This window comes from Coenobita brevimanus, chromosome 25, assembly GCF_032717465.1.
Source record: "Coenobita brevimanus isolate Jiangsu-jjx chromosome 25, ASM3271746v2, whole genome shotgun sequence".
Classification (NCBI taxonomy): Eukaryota; Metazoa; Arthropoda; class Malacostraca; order Decapoda; family Coenobitidae; genus Coenobita; species Coenobita brevimanus.
Window position 1 is genome coordinate 7,555,093 of NC_136978.1, and position 20,220 is coordinate 7,575,312.

Genomic DNA, 20,220 nt, shown 5'->3' on the forward strand with positions numbered 1-20,220 from the left:
CTAACAACAATGTTAATGTTGCTGTTGATCAATCCCGGTTTGTCTGGTCAAGCAGACCCATCAACTGCAAGCAAGCAACCTCCCCTGCAAGGTTGTCCTGTGCAATGAACCAGTGTTCCCTTGTGACTGACAGTGCCTAGCAACAGAGAGGCACAGGGAAAAGTGTAGAGGTTTGGATCCTGCTTGGATGCCACATTTGTCTCTCCAACCAATTAGCTGGGCCACCAAAGCAGGCTCCAAATCACCCCATTAACTGGTTATAGGGTTACCACCCAGCACTGCAAATAATTTCCTAGGTTGCAAGAAAACATTAGGCTTGTCACTCTGTGTACAGATATCTGAAGTGGAATGAAGAGTAATAAAAAGTGACAGGAGGGAAAGGGAGATGTAGGAAGAGAGGAGGGGAAACAAAAACAGAATACAGAGATGAAGGAAAAAGTAGGCAACACTACATGAAGTGAGTGGATGAAGGTTACTACCACCCACTGCCACAATGTTAATGTAAATGTAATTACAGTACCTTAACTGCTATAATCATGGTCACTATGAATGATCAGGGAATAAAAACACCTTGACAAATCCAGAAATTTACTTGTCCACAACTGTGTGTACAACTGGAATGCCTAAAAATTAACACATGAATCTTAACTATATGAGGAGACGTGGTATACGCTACCCATCTGAAGGCTCATGCTGGCCACTGCTGCATTAAAACTAAAAGGGACCAATGGACTAGCAGTAACCATATACTAAAAGAAAACGATGTGCTCACAATACATAAAAAGAATAAGTACACAAAAGCTACAAGGAACGATTCGTTCTCAATAAGTACAAATAAAATAACTGAGTTGCTGATAATAAGCAGGTTATAAGGAACTGATGCACTGACGAGAAGCACAAGCAGTCCTCACTATATGCCATGTATGAGCTCCAAAATATAATGTTTTCCATACAAGTTACAGTAAATTAAGGGAAATTCAAGTCAGCTTTAAAAGGGGCAATGAAACTTTTTTTTTTTATTGTGGACTTAGAATAAAAATTATTTTAAAAAAAGGTGACATACTTAAGGACTTACCCTAAAAGAAAGCAAAGCAAATGATGTGCTCAAAATATGAATAATATGTAAATACAGTACAGGCACATGTATATAAAAGGAACTGATGGACTCACAGGAACTATAATAATGCCAAAAGGAACTAATGCAATCAAAGTTATTCTGGTGAAAGTAAATGGAACTGAATGCACTCACAGTAACCAAGATGTACATAGTGAAGAGAGGAAAGTCAAAATCAAATTACTACATGAGTTAAATACTACACCTGAAGAAAATACAGTGTGCAAGTGTATCCACCAAGGAAGTAGTGTCATTCACAATGTTACAAGACTAGCTGCAAAAGAAACGAAAACTGAGAAATGGATGCAAGCAAAGATAAAGTACAGTAATCTCATGGCTACTATGGTACTGTGTCTGGATGTCATTTAAAAAAAGATTTATTTGATATTTCTACAGAGTATATCAGGCACATACTGTGTATATATATATATATATATATATATATATATATATATATATATATATATATATATATATATATATATCAACAGAAGAGCATCATGAGCATTGGTTGGGTTCAGAAATAACTTTAAATTAGATACTAATCACTACAATACTACAGTGGTTTATTAATTAACAGACTTCCACTGCTGGAAGCATATGTGATAAATACAATTTCACAGAAACCTTAAATAAAACTGATCTGTACTGCACTGACCAAAGATAACAGTAACTGAGTGTGCTACCCTTGACTGAGACTTCATAATACACACCAAGTGAGATGTATGAGCACTAGGGAAGTGGGGATGAAGCAAGAGTGGCTGGAGGTTCTACTTAAGCGAATCCAGGAACCCTCGGCTGCACCTCAGACACTGCTGGTAACACTTCTCAAACCCAGCATCGTCATCATCCTGTACAAAGGCCATGATATTCATAATATGTAAGCAACAAAAACAACTTCTTGATGCATTTTAATCACCATAACCCTGACTTTTTCTTAGTCAAGAATGAGGTGAAAGCAACAAAAACAACTTCTTGATGCATTTTAATCACCATAACCCTGCCTTTTTCTTAGTCAAGAATGAGGTGAAGTATAACTCAGAAACAAGGAAAGAAAATACTGAAACAGGAGAACTTTCAACAGCAAAAGGACCAGGCAATGATTTACATATCACTCAAGTTCTCAGAATTTTTGGTTCATCTGACAACCCTAACCATTTGCCTCTAATACACTGCAAAATAAATACCAGTAAATATTGGAAAAAAAAAAAAAAAAAAAAAAAAAAAAAAAATCAAGCAACAAGGTTTATGGTTAATACCCCACTTCTTTTTATTCTACTGAGAAACAATCATCACCATCAATTCAACCCTAATTCCTACTACGGTCAGCTCTCACTTAACGCTTGATCTGAGTGCAAAAACCTCTCTTAACATTAAAGGCAACTTTTGAGATCAGGAAATGGTCAAAACGCGAAAATGACAGATATAACGTGTATTAAAACATCTACCCATTTTTTCAAAAACCATACTACACTGCGACGATATGGATTACACAGCCTAAGGCCAGAAATTATGGTTGAAACAGTCATTATGCAAAAAAAATTGGTCATAACGCGGTGGGAACAGACAATGCAGGCAGTGACAGTCATAGCATGGGTTGCATCAGCCAACGACGCACAGGTGACCCCCCACTTTCGCAAGGGTTAGGGGGCACAGATCCCTGCAAAAGTGGATTTTCCGTGAATAATTTCTGACCCCCCTAAACCCATGCAATACGTAAAGAAATAACCCCTGGAAGGCACTTAAATCACTTTCAACACCTCAAAACAGCCTAAACCATAAAAAACAAACCCTATCCAACACAAAATAACAGTAACTGGTAAGGTTCTAAGAGTCTGTAGTGTACGTAACCATGTAGGTGACAAACTGATACAGCTGATACATTATAAAATACTGTAAATACAGTTGTACTGGAGGTCAATAAAATCCATGAAAGCCACATACAACTTCTTTCCCTTCTCTAGAAACTTTTCCACTAAAGATCTAAGGATGAATATCTGATCTACACAACCTCCTCCCTTCCTAAAGCCTCCCTGATCTTCTCCAACTAATTCCTCTGTTCTTTCTCTAACTTTGTCAATAAGTATCCTACCATACACTTTTCCTACTATACTAAGAAGACAAATGGCCCTATGATTACCACACACTTCTTTTTCCCCTTTTCCTTTGTACAAGGGAATAATTATACCTGACTTTCAATCCTCCGGGACTCTACCTTCCTCCCAGGCCAATCTGCACATCTTCCACATCCATTCTACTACTATCTCTCCCCCATGCTTCAGCATTTCACCACACACTCTATCAATTCCATCAAAAATATGATTAATGAAATCATCCATAATCCAATCCTGTGATGTCCCATCAAGGAACAGAGGTCCATGGACTAGGCTACTACTACGTCCAGAGAGTTATGGTGTCGCGACCAGTTACTCACCCCTCAACAGTACTGAAATAACAGAATAGAATACAGAATTTCAATTTCTTTTTAGTCAGCATTTCAGAATCTTGTGCACAGAAGCAACAATAATTTTCTATGATTGTACACATCCTTTGAACCTTCTCTCAACTCTATTCAGCCGATCCCAATTATAAGTTGGGGATGTTTTGCTAAAATTTCCATAAACTGTGGCTAGTTGCTCTACTGCTATCAACAGATACAATTTATTGGTAGCAATAGAGCACTCAAAGGGAATTTTTCTTAAATTTACTGTGGCAAAAAAAAAAAAAAAAAAAAAAAAAAAAAAAAAACAGCTTATAATGAGGTCTTATTCTTACATCTCCAGTTCCCTCAACCCTGATGCTGATCATATTTTAACCCATTCAATGCAGTGTTGACAGTTGCATCCTCCTGTCATCAATGTCTATATTCGACACAGACTCTTTGTACTGGAAAAGTCAAACATATCATCAAAAACATCTTCACCATAAGAGATATCACTGAAACTCAATAAAATTATCTATTAGTGACTTCATTAACTTCATCAGTCCAAGGATATTATATTTTCATTTTTGTTAACTATTTTATTCAACATAGGATATAGTTTTCGAACGGGAGGATGCAGATACAGACTTAATAAACGCCTACCATATGCTAAGCTATTTCCAAGATGAATTGAAGCATCTACAGCTTTAGCAAAAAAAATGTCATCAGGACTCAAGGGATTAAAATGAAAAGCGTGTCATGAGACTTGAAGCACATTCTCACCTATGTAATCCAGTACCCAGAATTATGTAATCTATGTTGATATCAATACACTGAGGAGCACTGAAAGATGCAATACTGAAAATAAACAGCTGAGGAAGACGTGCTACAAAATCTATCCTTCCGTCATCCAATCACATGTCGCCCCATGAGATGCGTACAAGCCCGGGGCAAGGCAAGTTGGTCCTGACATTCAAGATGAGAGTGACCAGCCTCACTCATCCCTGAGTGGCATTACAAGAGCAATAAACCCCAACCATCCCTTGGATATAAACCTACACAGGTTCAATCTGCCTGGAGCACCTTAATTACCCACTGAACCACCAGGAGCCATAATTTGGTTACATTGTTACCACTCAGTGTAGTAAATGGTTTCCTGGTGTACAGGAAACTATTTGGCTTGTCACTCAGTGTAGTCACCCATAGGCAGAATGAATGAAGGAAAGAAAGGCAGAAGAGGGAGTGTTAAGTCACAAGTAGGCAGAAGAAAGAGGACAGAGTGAAGGAAAGAAAGACAGAACAGAAAGGATGGAAAAGAGAAAAAAGCAGATACCGTGAACCGGGGTGACTTCGTACGATTTTGAAGGTTTTTTCATCCTGACACAATTTATTTTGGCCAAAATACTGATGTTAAGTATTACATACGTACGTGTGCCAATAACCTGTAAGCATCTAAGAGCTAGATAATCTCAGAATCTCCATCTAGACGTAGAAAAATATTTTATAGGTGTCCGAGGTCACCCCGGACTGGGGAGACTTCGGACTGCCTTGGGGTGACCCCGGACACTCATTAGAAATGCACTGAAATGGGCCCCTAGTAGCTCAGCTGAATGTTTGGACAGTTCTGGGGAGTCTTCGGACACTGCGCGACTTTTAAAAAAATTGCTGAAAAAAATACAAAAAATACAGAACAATTACAAGTAAATAGTAGTGATATATAGCAAAAATAGATGAAAAAATAAATTTTCCATTGACTTACAACCCCAGTTTAGTTGATTATACATATACATTATAGGAGTACATTCCCACGCTATGCGCAGGTTAAAGGCACGATTGTGACTGACTGACCGGACAGTTTAAAGCGTGCCGGCTATTTAAATGCCTAATTAAAGGGAACTTGGAATGGAGGAACATAAGATAGGGAAGGAAAGAGCTAAAGAGTGAAGGAGCTTGGGAAGGAGAAACAGGAGGAGTCAGGGATGGAAAGAGCGAAGTTATGAGGACTAATAAGAGCTAGAGGAGACGAACTATAAGGATATCATACCGGTACCGTACCATATGGTAACTTAAATAATGTGTGTTCTCACATTGCACAAAACCAATTAAACTAAATAATATCTCTTCTCAGACTAGAAATGTGACATAAATACGGTACATTCCCACGCTATGCGCAGGTTTAAAGGCACGATTGTGACTGACGGATTCGTTTAAAGCGTGCCGGCTATTTAAATGCCTAATTAAAGGGAACTTGGAATGGAGGAACAGAAGATAGGGAAGGAAAGAGCTAAAGAGTGAAGGAGCTTCGGAAGGAATGAGAGAAGGAGCTTGGGAAGGAGAAACAGGAGGAGTTAGGAATGGAAGGGGGGAGTAGATGAGGAACAAGAGGAGGGAGTGGGGACAAACTATAAGGATATCATACCGGTACCATATGGTAACTTAAATAATATGTGTTCTCACATTGCACAAAACCAATTAAACTAAATAATATCTCTTCTCATACTAGAAATGTGACATAAATACCGGTACAGAACGAATGCCATTCTATGAGATCACAGTGACTTACTGTGGCCATGAATTAACATAAAGATTGAAAATCATATCTTCTCCATTTTCAAGAACAGACTAGAAATATGACAAGAATAAGGCACAATAACTAGAAATATTACAACAAAGTGAACAACTGGAATTCTAAGAGATCACACAATGACTTACTGTGGCCATGAGGTAACATCTAGATCAAAAATCATACGTTCGTTTGTCCAGGATTGGCTCCTGTAAGTACATTACTATGTCTGACTCGTCTATGGCACACATTTCATCACCTGGAACATTAGAAGTTACAAACACATTCTTTGTACCTCTTACATGTTTTAAGAACCTAACTTTCAATGTCTGTACATCAATGACAATAGCAACAAAATACTTCCTCCTCTTTCCTGTCTTATCTGAAAGTTGTACAATCACCCAGTCATGTAGCTTAGGATTACGTGTTGGCCCTACATCTGTCTCTGCTGTCTCAGTTGTAGTTCTGGTACCAGTACTTGTTACTGTTGCTTGCGTCATAGCTGTCCCATCAGTGCTGGTACTTGCCTCTAATTCTTGTGTCTCAAGTGTCCCATCATTACTTGCCCCTGCTGCATCAGGAGAATCTTCTGCTTGATTCACTGGCTGTATTTGCAGGTCCTCACCATCCATATCTATGATAGGGAGCTCTACTTCACTAAGTATTGCAGCAGTACCGGTACCAGTACTGGATGACTCAGAATCTGTGCTTACAGTTCCCTCTTCTCTCATTTTCCTTAGTCGTTTAGCTGTTACACTCTTGCCTGCAGGCACTTTTAGTTTCCTCTTCCTCTGGCATGATTGCTTCTTTCCATATCGCATTTCCGATAGAACACTGACCAATGACTCATCAAAATGTGATGCAAAATCACTACCGGTGGTACTACTGGCACTTGAATTTCTTGCAGGTACATGTGGGGTTGTTGCATAACCCGAGGTAGATGCTTGAGATGAGGCATTGGTACTGGTACCGGTATCAGTGTTAATCTCTGAAGTAACAGTGGTACCGGTATCAGTACTGGAATCAGTGTGTTGTGGTAGACGAGCTAGTACCTCCTGTCGGTTAAGTGGCGTTATCCCACACTTGCGAAAGCCATTCATGATATTCTTCATAATATTATCACTTATTCTATTGAGCAGTTGTCCTAGAAGCTTTGGGAACTCTGATTTTGGAAGGGATACACTTCTTCTTCCAATACTTGATGTTTTGAATTCACTTAGAATTTTACGCCAATGAGTTTTCACTGCACGGAAGACAGCAACATCTAAGGGTTGGGTGAGATGTAGAATTGGGGGGCAATAAAACAAAATCAATGTTGTGCTCCTCACAAGCTTCCACAACAGACAGAGAAAGGTGGCTAGCTAAATTATCCCCTATGAACACTACTTTGCCGTCCTGACGTTTTGCATGAGGTAATCCAACTTTAAAGAACCAGTCCTCAAACGTATTACTGTCGAACCACCCGCTGTCTGTCCTGTTGTATCGCACATTTGAAGGGCCACCTTCTGTCCAAGTGTTGTACAGGTTTACTGCCTTGTACACCACATATGGTGGAAGCATCTTTCCAGATCCGGAACAAGAGAACATGATGGAGATGTTGGATTTTGTGTGGTTCATTACCCTCTCTGGATATCTGGTACCTCGGCGAACTAAGATTTTCTTGTTTCCTGGGTCATCAGAGAGATTGGTTTCATCATAGTTAATGATGTTACTAGGAGGCACATCTTTCAGTGTTTTTTCAAGATTATCAAAATATTGATTGATTTCAATTGGACCGACTTTAGCACGTGCAACTTTAATATTCTGAGATACCCTCTGAGCCAGTTTGTTTTTGTGCGCAACAGAAAACACGAACTCCAATCAGTTCCAGGAAGATTGTTCTTGAAGCGTTTCACAGTAATCCCACGTTCGTCTAAGTAGCACTTTATTAACATTCGCAGTTCAAAAGTGTCAATAGGCAGACCCCATTCTCCCAGTGTAGTGACTCGGTTCACAATATGTAGTTCTTCTTCTGGAGTAAAGACAGTTTGTCCACCTGGTTTTTTTACATGTTTTTTTGTCATATAGTCATGTAAAGTACTTTTAGAAACATCATATTTCTTAGCAGCCTGTCTGACACTTAACTTTCCATCACGTACGTCTGCACTAGCACACTCTAAAAGGCTGCCACGGCGTTCCACCGTATAGTGTCTTCTACCATCACTGGTAGATACACTCACTCTCTTGTAATTTCGAGGCATTGTGGCTTAGTTCATCTCACACATCATCTGTTATATAAATGCAAAAACAAAGATAAGCATGCAGACTATGTACATTGTACAAAATATGTTTTATTACATATAAAGAAAGCAAATTAGATATGCTGTCTGACCTCAGCCCTTTAAATATCCATTGTCCGAAGTCACCCTTTAAATCCCAAAAATGCGTACACATTCACTCATGTCATGTTTACATACATTTAAATTGCAGATTTTAACCCTTTCTCTGTTCCAATCTTCAAGTTAGACGTTAAAGTAAACCTCTAAATGTGTATAAGCGTGCGGTTTGTTATGATTCGTTCACACCAGACCAAGTTTTCCCGTTTTCATTTTTTCACCAAAAAATAGCATTGTCTTTATTACAATATATTCACCAGTGGAAAATAATATTTTAAAAAGATAATTATACATAACATTTTACAAAACCTATGGAACATTATCCAGTTTAAAGATATGCGATATCTTTCTTCGTTTAGCAGCTGCGTAGCATTTAATCTTTTTATGCAAATTTCGTCCGAAGCCACCCCGTGTCCGAATTCACCCCGGTTCACGGTACCCAAAGAAGCACTACATCGAGTGAGTGGATGGTGGGCGCCCCCAATGCTACAAAATCAATGCCAATAAAAATTTAGCTCTACAGTACAACTGTAATTTTTTTATTCTATTCTTTCTACCGTCAGAAAAAATACTGTATTCAGCTCTAATGATTTTCTGAACTTCAGCTAGTCTGATGTTAACTACAATATAACAAAGTGAAGGTGACATTCTCAGGCTGAAAGAAATAAAACCTGCACACTCACATAGTATGGATCCCTTATGATTAACTCCTTCTGGGGATCATATTTTCCGAAAAGCTCGATGATGGCTTCATGTGCAGGGGGAGCCTTGGTCTCGATGTCCTCTATGTTCTCATGGTCCATCCCAAAAATGTAATCGTAGTTTCCGAAGTCTGCTCTCTTTAACTGCAGGATGGTAAAGTTTACGCATTAATACATACTGCTATCAACATACAGCGGTGTTAGTCCTCATTACAGTTGTTTTGTTTCGTTTTTGAAGGCTCCAACATGCTTGCAAGCATCGACCTTGGTCACCTAATAGCAGCTCTCCATGCTGCTCGATCTATGGCAGCCTCCCTGTTCAGTCCATTAACCCTGAGGTCACATTTAATGACCTCGTCCCACGTCCTTTCTGGTCTATCCCTCGCAACCCCACCCTCAATATTTATGCTTCTTACTTTCTGCACCCAGGTATTATCCCCCATACTCTCCACATGCCCATACCTCAATCTTCCTCTCCTCATCACAACACCAATACACTCCAGTCCCATCCAACCTCTCAACTCTTTCATTGTAAACTAAGCCCCCCCTGCCCCCAGGCCTTGCATGCAGGGACATACTGTACACCCAACTAATCAGTCATTCCGTACGTTTGAACCTGCGAATATCCTCTTCCTTTACTGCCCAGGTCTCACGACCATACAGTATTACACTCATAACACATGCTGCATACAAAGATCCTTTAGCACGTAGAGAGAGTCCTCTCAATGTCAGGAAGGGCAAAAGCTCCCTGAACTTCTTCCAACCACTTCTCACCCTAGCCACAGAGCTAGCTCCAGCCCCACCTCCAGCACACAATATGTCTCCCAAATAACAAAACTCTTCCACACACTCAGAGACTCACCAGCAAGTTCAATCCTTTCACGCCTGACAACCTCCACCTGCTCTCCCCGAAACACCGAACGCATAAAATCAGCATTATCTCGCAGTCTACCTCTAATACCACTACACCTGCTATGCACCCACATATCACAAACACTGCACAAGATGGAATTACTTTCCATGCCCTTGTGGCAAATTGCACATAGCCACTCTCCCTCTTGTTTGAAAGTACCGCCACCAACCCTGAAAAAAGATGCATGTGGTAGGTGAGGACACCCATAATCCACTCACTTGAAGTGGTGCTCTCTCTCTCTCTCTCTCCCTCCCTCTCTCTCGGAATGGTATTCTTGTACCGTTAGGACACTTACTAACACCTCTTCCTTAGTGGCTTACTTCTGATTTTGCTGTTACTATAACCTTGCGTGTTATTCATGCAATCTATGTCTGTTCGTTCATTCGTTTTTGAAGGCTCCAACATGCTTGCATGCATTGGCCTTGGTCACCTAATGGTGGCTCTCCATGCTGCACGATTTACTGCAGCCTCCCTGTTCAGTCCATTAACCCTGAGGTCACACTTAATGACCTCGTCCCACGTCTTTCTCGGTCTACCCCTCGCAACCCCACCCCCGATATTAACACTTCTCACCTTCTGCATCCAATTATCATCCCCTATCCTCTCCACATGCCCAAACCATCTCAATCTACTTCTCCTCATCACAACACCAATACACTCAAGTCCCATCCTACCTCTCAACTCTTCCACTGTAAACCCAGCCCCCCCAGGCCTTGCACACAGGGACGCACTCCACATCCACCTAATCATTGTCGTTTCTGTACGTTTGAGCCTGCTAATATCCTCTTCCTTTACTGCCCAGGTCTCACTACCATACAACATCACACTCCTAACACATGCTGCACACAAAGACCCCTTAGCACATAGGGAGAGTCCTCTTAATGTCAGGAGAGGCAAGAGCTCCCTGAACTTCTTCCAACCACTTCTCGCCCTAGGCACAGAGCTAGCTCCAGCCCCACCTCCAGCACATAACATGTCTCCCAAATAACAAAACTCTTCCACACACTGAAGAGACTCACCAGCAAGTTCAATACTTTCACACCTGACAATCTCCACCTGCTCTCCCGACACGCCGCACACATAAAATCAGCATTATCACGCTGCCTACCTCTAATATCACTACATCTCTTGTGCACCCATTTATCACAAACACTGCACAAGATGGAATTACTTCCCACGCCCTTGTGGCAAATTGCACATGGCCACTCTCCCTTGTCTTAGAAAGTACTGCCACCAACCCTAGATATCATCACTTTTGTTTTATCTGCATTTACCATTAAGCCCTTGTGCCCCATACCATCTCTCCACTTCCTAAATCTTTCCTCTGCCTCCCTTTCATTCTCTGCAATCAACACCAAATCATCAGCATACAACATCTCCCACAGGAGTCCATTTCTGAAGTCATGTGAGAGGGCTTCAAGTACCTCGATAAACAACATGGGACTCAAAACTGACCCCTGATGCACACCAACATTCATGGAAAACTCATCACTCAAATCTCCATTCACTCTTACCTGGGTACGAGCACCCACATATATGGCCATAACCACCCTAACCTGCCACTCCTCCATGCCAAGCTTTCTCATTGCCCACTTCACCACCTATGTCTGTATTAAAAAGATATAAGAAGCAAAAAACAGGATAATAATACGTAGTTTGGAATATAAATAATTACGGAAGAGGTGTCATAGACCTTCCTCCGCCACCGAGAAAACGGGCCTAGGTGACTCTACAGTGGAGTGACAAGCCATATTGTTTCCTGTAATCCAGGATACCATTTACTTCACTGGGTGGCAACAACAGAACCAAATGATGCCTGGTGGTCTAGTGCATCCATGCGCTCCACGCAGATGGAGCCTGTAAGGGTTTCCATATGGGAGATGGTTGGGATTTTAGAGTCACACTATGCCTTTCAGTGGCCAGTGAGGTTGGTCACCTTTACCATAAATGTTTAAACTAAGGGACATTTTCACAGACATTCCCAATGCCATCCCCAACAGCCTACACAGCTCCCAACACAGGTTTTGGTTTTCACAGTTACCCCCAACCAGGTTTCTGAGGATTTTGTTCAGAGACTGCATTTGAGCCGTCCCCAACAGATATTGGAACATTCTTGAGGGGATGGTCGGGGCTCCTTAACAGATGGACCTTAAATCAACTAAAGTACAGTAAAAGAATCGTTGTCTAATGCATATTTTTGCCAGTGTTTTGAAATCAGATACACAATGTAATATTGCAGAGATAATTATACACCCTGCAAAGAAAATACTGTACTGTACCTCACATTTATACAATGTTAAGAGACTATAATTTACCCGAATACAGGGAAACATATCACAGTTTATTTTGCAGCCTGTTGGAGGCTCCACAACAAAGGAGCCTGGAAGACATAAATAATCCCTGACGAATGCATGTTTTTAACAAAATGTTAATATCTGATGCCTAATGTAATACTGCTGATATAATGATGCCTAATGTAATACTGCTGATATAACTAACACCCCCATAAAGAAAATACCTCAAATTCACACACTCTTAAGAGGCTACAATTTACACAAAATAAAAGGTAACCTATTGCAGTCTATTTTGCAGCCTGTTGGAGGCACCACAACAAATGGACCCCCCCCCCAAAAAAAAAAAAAAAAAAAAAAAACAGCCATGAACACATACTGTACAAAGTCCAAGCTGAGAATCTTGCACCATAACAAAGTTTATTTTTTCATAATGGTTTCCTGCAACTGTTGGGATTTTTTTTTTTTTTTTATGTGTCTGACTCTGGGCAAAGGCTCCAGGGTCTATATCTCGGGTGCAGTAGCCTATCCCAAGACCCAGTAGTCCTCCTACATACATGTAGCTGGTTCTGGCAATTGGTTTAGCTTTCAATCCACAGAAAATATTAGCTGTACCATGGCCAACTTCAGTACAGAGATTCCTTTAAGAGGAAACATGATGTCCTTGGACTAATTAATTGACTTGATTGGCTGACAAAATGGTAACTAATTAATCAAAATTAAAGTTGAAGGCAGTCATCTGAGAAAATGTATAATGGATAAATTATTATTGAGGGCTCACCATAATTATCTCTAACCCCTTGCTCACTCATAGGAACAAATTCAACCCTTTCACTTATACTGCTGCATTTATCATTTTACTCAAATTACCAATGGATAATTTTGTTCAAATAAGGAAGGGACTCTAATACTGAAGAGGTTAGAGAAAGCTTTCTTAACCTCTTCGGTTCAAGAAGTTCACACTCAAATAAATCAAATCATTCTGAGACAGAGAAATATTGAATTGACGTGGTTAACAAGAAATGGCTGTGACTGAGCTGTCTCCAGGATACTACTGCCCTCATATACTTCCTCCACTCCTCTTTCATCAAGCTGATGTACTTTCCCAGATACAGGGAGTCTCTTTTATCCAAAATTCTTTTAACTGTAATATGCCATTGACCGTAAGTTTTACAAAAACGTTCTCATTTCGATTAACCGCAAAAATCTGAAATCTATCCGAAAATTCAAACACGGCAGGCTTGTTTCACACCACTAGCTTTAGTTTAAGGTTGCTCCGCCAGTCACTAGAGCGAGCATTGGTTGCTCCAGTGAATTAATTGTTTTGGGGAAGGTTTAAGTTTATCTGAGTGAAGCTTTAAGTTGGCAGTTTCTATTACAGTTACGAAAGTGCAGTTACATACGTAGTTACTACAGTGTATTAAGTGTTTTGGTGATGGCTGAGTAGCTTTTGGGGTGGTGGTGGTGGTGGTGGGCTAGACGTTGCCAGAAATGGGCGATGGGTGAGTACAATACTGTTCCCTTGCATCCTACATATTATTACAGTATCTTTTATCTGAAAAAATCGATTAAACGAAACTTTGAAAGTCCCATGATTTTCGCATAAAAGAGACTCCACTATATTCAAAGCAACTGCACAGTTATAGTCTTTCTCTTCTAAAACTGCCCCCAGTTTCACCTTCCAACACTCTATGGCAACTTACCTATATGCACTACTTATCTACCAGTATGTCCAAATCACATCCTCACTGAGACACAGTAACCCTTTCTCTATGATGGAGCATTTCCCACCCCCTCCATTCAGCAATGCCAGCGATTTGGACAGTAGTAGCACTGGAATGGTAACAGCAAATACCATAATACTCCCTCCAAGGTGTAGGAGGCTCAACGCTGAGCTACTTACACTCTAGGACACTTGAGGCTAAATGATTAGTCTACCCACTATACCACTGGTGACACTGATGTACCTAAAAGAAAAAAATAAATAAAATAACATAACGGCTCTAAAGCAATGCACTTAGCACTTAATTTTTCATCCTAGCTATCACGTTAGACCAACTGACCACCAGGCAGTGTATCATGTTAGGAATCATTATATTCTGAGTGTTAAGTCAGTTCGATATCGAGGCTTGAAACAAGGTACAAGATGATGAATTAACCCCTCCAGTTTAATGATGTCTTATTTTTGTTACATCTTGCTACTGCCAACTGTTTTTATTTATTTTTGGTTGGACCCCATCAAAATGAAGGGATATGAAGCTTTCTCCACTAGCCCCTTTACTGTTTTACCTTAATTTCCAATGAGAATGATGGGATCAATGTACAGTGCTTTATTCTTGTTTCCACCATTTTACCAAGCTAAAGAGTGACCCATTATAGTGAGCAAGTACTGTAACTGGACTGGCACTCATCCACATGTTAAGTTTGGTGGTTCATGGGTACCGTATATATCTTGTGTCCCTTCATAGTTTGGACAGTGCAATAGTTTTCCCCAAATAAAGTCGATGGGAGATAGCAGGAAAAGCAAATATATGCAGAACTCCACCAAACTGAATGGGTTAACCAGATCCACTCACCTGTCGAGCCTTGTGATTCATGGGTATGTTGTGCTTCTTCATGGTCTGGACAGCTCGTCGGTCCGGGCCAAGACCCACATGCCAGGACCCAATGGCTGCTGAGTCTATTTCCCAACCCTCCAGCCCTCGCTCCTCCTCCACTACCCACTGGAATACTGCCTCAGCAATGGGCGATCGACAGATGTTGCCTGCAAAGGTAATTTAAGCAGTCAGCCAAATAGTCACCACACAATACAAAGTCAAATTAGGCTATACAGTCATGCCCCTGTATGTGATGCCTGATATGCGATCAATCGATAGAATAACTGATGAAAACTTACATCCAGTTTTAAGTTAACTACAATGAAAATCGCTTATATGATTTTTCTGATGGCCAAGAACAACGATCTCATGCGGACACGTGCAACCCGCACAAGGTGAGTCATATGACTGAGCAATGATGGCTATCCAGAGTTTACATACAAACTGAAACACCACCACTACCACAAAATAACAGTACAAGTGCAAGACAAATACCTATAGAGCAGTGTGTAATATTAAGTGGAGAGATAACTTTTTGTGTACCGGTATGTGAAATAATGGAACTTGACTTGGAAAACACTGCATCACTCTCCTCCAACTGCAGGGGAGGAGCGGGACCCCAGGTGACAACAAACCAGCCTAGGACATACGGTACTTCAAGGACATACGGTACTTCAGAAGGGTGACAGAAATATTTTTTGAGAATTTATGTTATGTGGCACTTGACTCCCTCTCCATTCCCACTAAACCCAAGCTAAACTGACCTAAGAGCAGTATGTGATTTCTCAGTATGTGATCTGTTTTCACCTGACATAACCCCATCTCATACCTGGGCATGACTATAATAATGGGCCAAATTATGTACACTATTTCATGTTACGTCACTTTACTGTATGTTACCTACTTTAAGTTATGATACTTTTAGAACACATCCCTGCCTTCCAATAAGGACTGCTTGTTGCTACTGGAATGAACACTCAGTTACTGCAGGTTGCTGATACTTCACTCATTCCAATTTTTGTTGGATGTCACTGTGGACTGTATTAAAAGATACGTCAAAATTGGGGAAAATACTCATGAAACATGACAGTTAACTGTGTACAGAAAGGAACAATCCAGTACAATGCTGTATATGATGCTATGATGATGGCTGCTTTTTCTCATATCTGATTTTAAAATACCGGTACTGACTGTGGTGGTTACAACTGATTTTAGATACTGTAATGCAAAAATGGCTATCAGATCACTCCATTACCTGGGCTGGATTCTGCATTTATATTTAAAATATCATACATATTAATGGAAAGATACAGGTTGTCTTCATTACAAGTTCAGAATGTAAAAAAAAAAAAATGGTATATAGCTACTGTACAGCACAGTATTTACACACAACTGGTAGCTACTGTAAATTTGGAGGAACTAGCAAACCTAGTGGACAGCTTATCCAATTTAATATCAGCTTCAGTGACAGAAAACACACACAAAAAGGGCAACTTAAAATAAGAACTCTCTGTACAGTACTAAATTTTAAATAAGTTTCATGTTTTCAGCAACGAATAACCTACGCTGATACCGGTATTTTTTCCATCACAAACATATTATACTACAGCACAGCACTTTACTGCATGTGACAATCATGTGTGAACAAAGATCAGGAATAAGCAAGCCAATATCTTTACAGTAACAAGATAGATTTGGCCATTATCATAATATGTACCATGCCCTACAGAAAGACAGCACAAGTACAAGCAGCTTTCATAACAAGTGAGGGATGTGTCCCAATTTTTTCCATGTGGTTCATACCGTAACTGGGAGAAACTGGCAATAGCTATCAGCTTTGTAGGTAGTGACTGAACTTTGACAGGAATTTTCTGTTATTTACTGTTACCTTCATGGCACAAAACTATGAAAACATACAGTAATGAATATGCCCCTTCAAAGCATCAAAGTTCCCGCAGTTATCTTATCTCAACAAACTCAAGATCTCAGCTAAATAACATGGTGATAAGTAGCTACTGAACAGTACTGTACACGTGGTCCTACCCTTTCTCATTCACTACTGCAATTAAATCTTTCACTGTACAGGGTTTCAGCAGGATTACCTGTCTATCTATCTTTTACCAGTCAGCTTAATCCCACACAGGGTGGCCACAAACAAATTGCCTCCACATCGCCCTGTCCCCCGCCATTTCACTGCCCTGCTCCCAACTCACACCTCCCTCTCTCATATACCTCTCCACTCCATCCCTCCATCTCATCCTCGGCCTCCCCCTCACTCACATACACCCTCCTTGTCAGTCTCTCACCCTCCATCCTCTCCACATGGCCAAACCACCTCAATGTGTTTCTCCTAATGCTTCTTACCAGCATATATATATATATATATATATATATATATATATATATATATATATATATAAGGGGACGTCCTTTGTCTCCCTAAGGATTACCTAGGTAAGCTCTCATTAACAAGGTTGATTATGGTATTCATAATGAGAATTTAGTTTAATGAGTACCCTATATAATTCATTTGACACCCAAATTCTGCAGAAATTACTTTTATGATACAAAGGAGAGTAAAGTTAGGATATTAAAGCAGTAGTGGCATCCTTCAAGTTCATAGTGTGATTAGGCAGCCAAACTCATTCATCTCTAAGTTGTTCTAGTTTGGTTATAGTTAGTTTTAATTAGGTTGGGTTGGGTTAATTATGACAAACCTACTGGTGATGGAATGTCCTTGGGGCTCAATTGACCTGAACACCAAGACAGGCAGTCATTTGCCAAAACTGATGAGGTTTTTAACATTCACAAATTATGCAATTCCATAACTTTATAGGTCAATCTGTGATCATTAGGCTATACAGACAAATAAAAACAATGAAAATGAAAATTACATGCATGGGAGTCCTCATGGATTTTCACCTGGAAATCTTTTAGGATCAATCTGAAAATCTCCAAGTGCCATGGACATAGTGAATTTATGGCATTAAATAAGCTAAGTGAGCAAAATGAAAAGGGGCTAGTATTTAAAAATCTTTAATTAAAAATAAACATATCACAGCAAGCTGTAGTTAGCCTAGCAACACAAATGCAGTATCATGCCCAAGGTAACCAGTTTTATGAAGCGCGTTTAACTACCCCTTCATTATCACTTGATTTATTCTTGTACATCATATGCAATAAAACGTTGCTGCAAGAGCTCTCCATACATTAACCTTTTAAGAACAGTGATGACTGATGTACCGTATTCAGAAACCCGTGTCCTTTTTTTGTATTAAATTTACTTTCTCACTAGGTCATCCTTCCCTGCTTCGTGTCAAAACAAACATACACGTCAGGACATATTTCTCAATATTCAACAACACAATCCTCACTTTTCAACTGACCTAGGCATATGAACAGCACTCTCTTTCCCTTGGTATCCTGTGCCATGCCTGACAAGTTACAAACAGCAAATAAAATGGAGGAAAGCCAAAACACCTGTCCACCTTCTCCGAACTCTACCGCCACACTGACCTAGAAGAGTGAAAACGAACCCCAGCCTCATCAGAGAAAACGACTGCTTAACGGCAAACTTACCTATTTTATTAGTCCTTTTTTTTTTTTTTTTTTTTTTTTTTTTTTTTTTTTTGACTTCTTTCTACTTTTTTAGTGTTTACTACCGGGAGCTTATCTTTCTGTTTCATTGAAGCTTGCTACAAGGGTTCGTCCTTCCAATTGTATATTGTGGAGTTTTCATCTTCATACATACATACATACATACATACATTAGAGAGAGAGAGAGAGAGAGAGAGAGAGAGAGAGAGAGAGAGAGAACAGCATCATTCTGTCGAACGTCAGACTACGAGAGAGAGAGAGAAAGAGAAAGAGAGAGAGAGTACTGGAAAATGGATAAAAACGTTAACACCATCAAAATGAGTAACTGAGGGGTGGGGTATTGTACGTAATACCTCACTCACCCAAACGGGGCTACAAGTTAAGGTTTCATTTATAGACTTCTAACATATTACGCCTGAAGGGTTTATAATCCACACTCCCATAGTTTTTTTTTTTTTTTCTTACCAACTGAAATCCCACTCATTATCACTGGACATTCGAAGGCTACGCAATCACAGCCATCAAACAAAAAGGTCGAAGACGGACAAACCTATATTCATACATAAACACATACATGCGACTTGAAAGGAAACTGAAGATGCGGGTTATAAGTGTACCTCGTAGCACGGTCAAGAGTAAGTAAAGCGAGATTAGATAAGATATTGTTACTCAGTGAGCAGAACCTTCTCACAGTAGGCTAACTCATACATCCAGCTCACACACCACCCCTCCCACTACAAGTATACCATCCTACATGTTTGTAAAATATCTTTAAGGTGTTATAAAAGTGTAACTAAATGTGGTGTGAGGAGTAAATGGAAGAAACTTCGCTTACAAACGTTCCTCAGAAGCAGCCAGAATCAGGAGAGAGACAAACAACTCTTGGCAAAATGGCGAGGGTAAGACAATACTGTATAGCCTAATAGGGGTCCAGGTACTGTAAACTTATTCCTTCGGGTGGTCAGCGTAAGGTTATTCACTCTTATTTAGTTTACTTTATTCTTTAAGTAGTCAAACTAAACGTGGCGATGAAGGAAGCACACCACACACGCGTGACCTCGAAAGTGGTGCGTGGCATAAGGGACTGGGAAGGACGTTCTGACGTTCATCATCTCGTGACTTTAAGCGGCTTTCTACTGAGGCCATGCACGGCTGAGGTAATAACAGAGATAAGCACACTGGCGCCTGAAACAGTAACAACTGAGTGCATCACAACAATCCCAGGAGGCGACAACGGAGGGGTAAGTAGGGTGCGCACGCTGTCCATGCGATATGGACGTATGTCCCATACAGCCGCGCACCCCTATTCCACGGAATGCACCAGGCGCGAACATCTGAGTCCGGGTGCATTACCCTTCCACCGACCCAGCCTTCGTCTGGATCGGGGTGGAGCTAATAAAATAGCTCCAGGCAGCACACCAGTGACGGCTGGTAGCCTTACACTAAATGCAACGGCCTGTAGTCATGCAACCGTGATGGCCGGTAGCCGCACACTAAAAGCAACAGTCTGCAGCTGTGCAACAGTGACGGCTGGTAGCCCCACCTTTAAAAGAGGGCCAGAAACCGCTCATAGTGCTGCCTACCCACCCCTGCAGAACCCGTGACAGCCGGTTGCCGCACGCGGGAAGAGAACAGTACGTCCTCTCT

The 20,220-nt window shown here is 40.5% G+C and overlaps 1 protein-coding gene across 3 annotated transcripts; it reads right to left on the reverse strand.

The window, feature by feature from the left end:
- Positions 1 to 205: 205 nt before the first annotated feature.
- On the reverse strand, positions 206 to 18,475 carry LOC145393769 (low molecular weight phosphotyrosine protein phosphatase-like). Of its 3 annotated transcripts, none has more exons than XR_013896255.1 (5): positions 18,363 to 18,475; positions 14,956 to 15,143; positions 9,158 to 9,319; positions 1,828 to 1,965; positions 206 to 338 (listed from the first exon to the last, which is right to left on the reverse strand). XR_013896255.1 is itself a non-coding variant. In XM_080267817.1 (4 exons), exons 1-4 carry the CDS (start codon positions 18,406 to 18,408, stop codon positions 1,885 to 1,887), a joined length of 477 nt encoding a protein of 158 aa, XP_080123943.1. In that variant the 5' UTR covers positions 18,409 to 18,475; the 3' UTR covers positions 1,622 to 1,884. The 3 variants fall into 3 exon arrangements, 1 of the variants encoding a protein (XP_080123943.1); XR_013896256.1 differs by lacking the exon at positions 206 to 338 and adding an exon at positions 588 to 1,388; XM_080267817.1 differs by lacking the exon at positions 206 to 338 and having other exon boundaries at positions 1,622 to 1,965.
- Between the last annotated feature and the right edge of the window lie 1,745 nt (positions 18,476 to 20,220).

What these genes read in the sequence shown, in the direction of transcription:
- LOC145393769 (XM_080267817.1), bottom strand. Translation starts at nt 18,408, where the DNA reads ATGGCACAGGATACCAAGGGAAAGAGAGTGCTGTTCATATGCCTAG. An exon ending in AGTGCTGTTCATATGCCTAG is followed by an intron (nt 15,144 to 18,362) that starts GTCAGTTGAAAA and finishes TTACCTTTGCAG; the next exon opens with GCAACATCTGTCGATCGCCC. An exon ending in TGAATCACAAGGCTCGACAG is followed by an intron (nt 9,320 to 14,955) that starts GTGAGTGGATCT and finishes ACCATCCTGCAG; the next exon opens with TTAAAGAGAGCAGACTTCGG.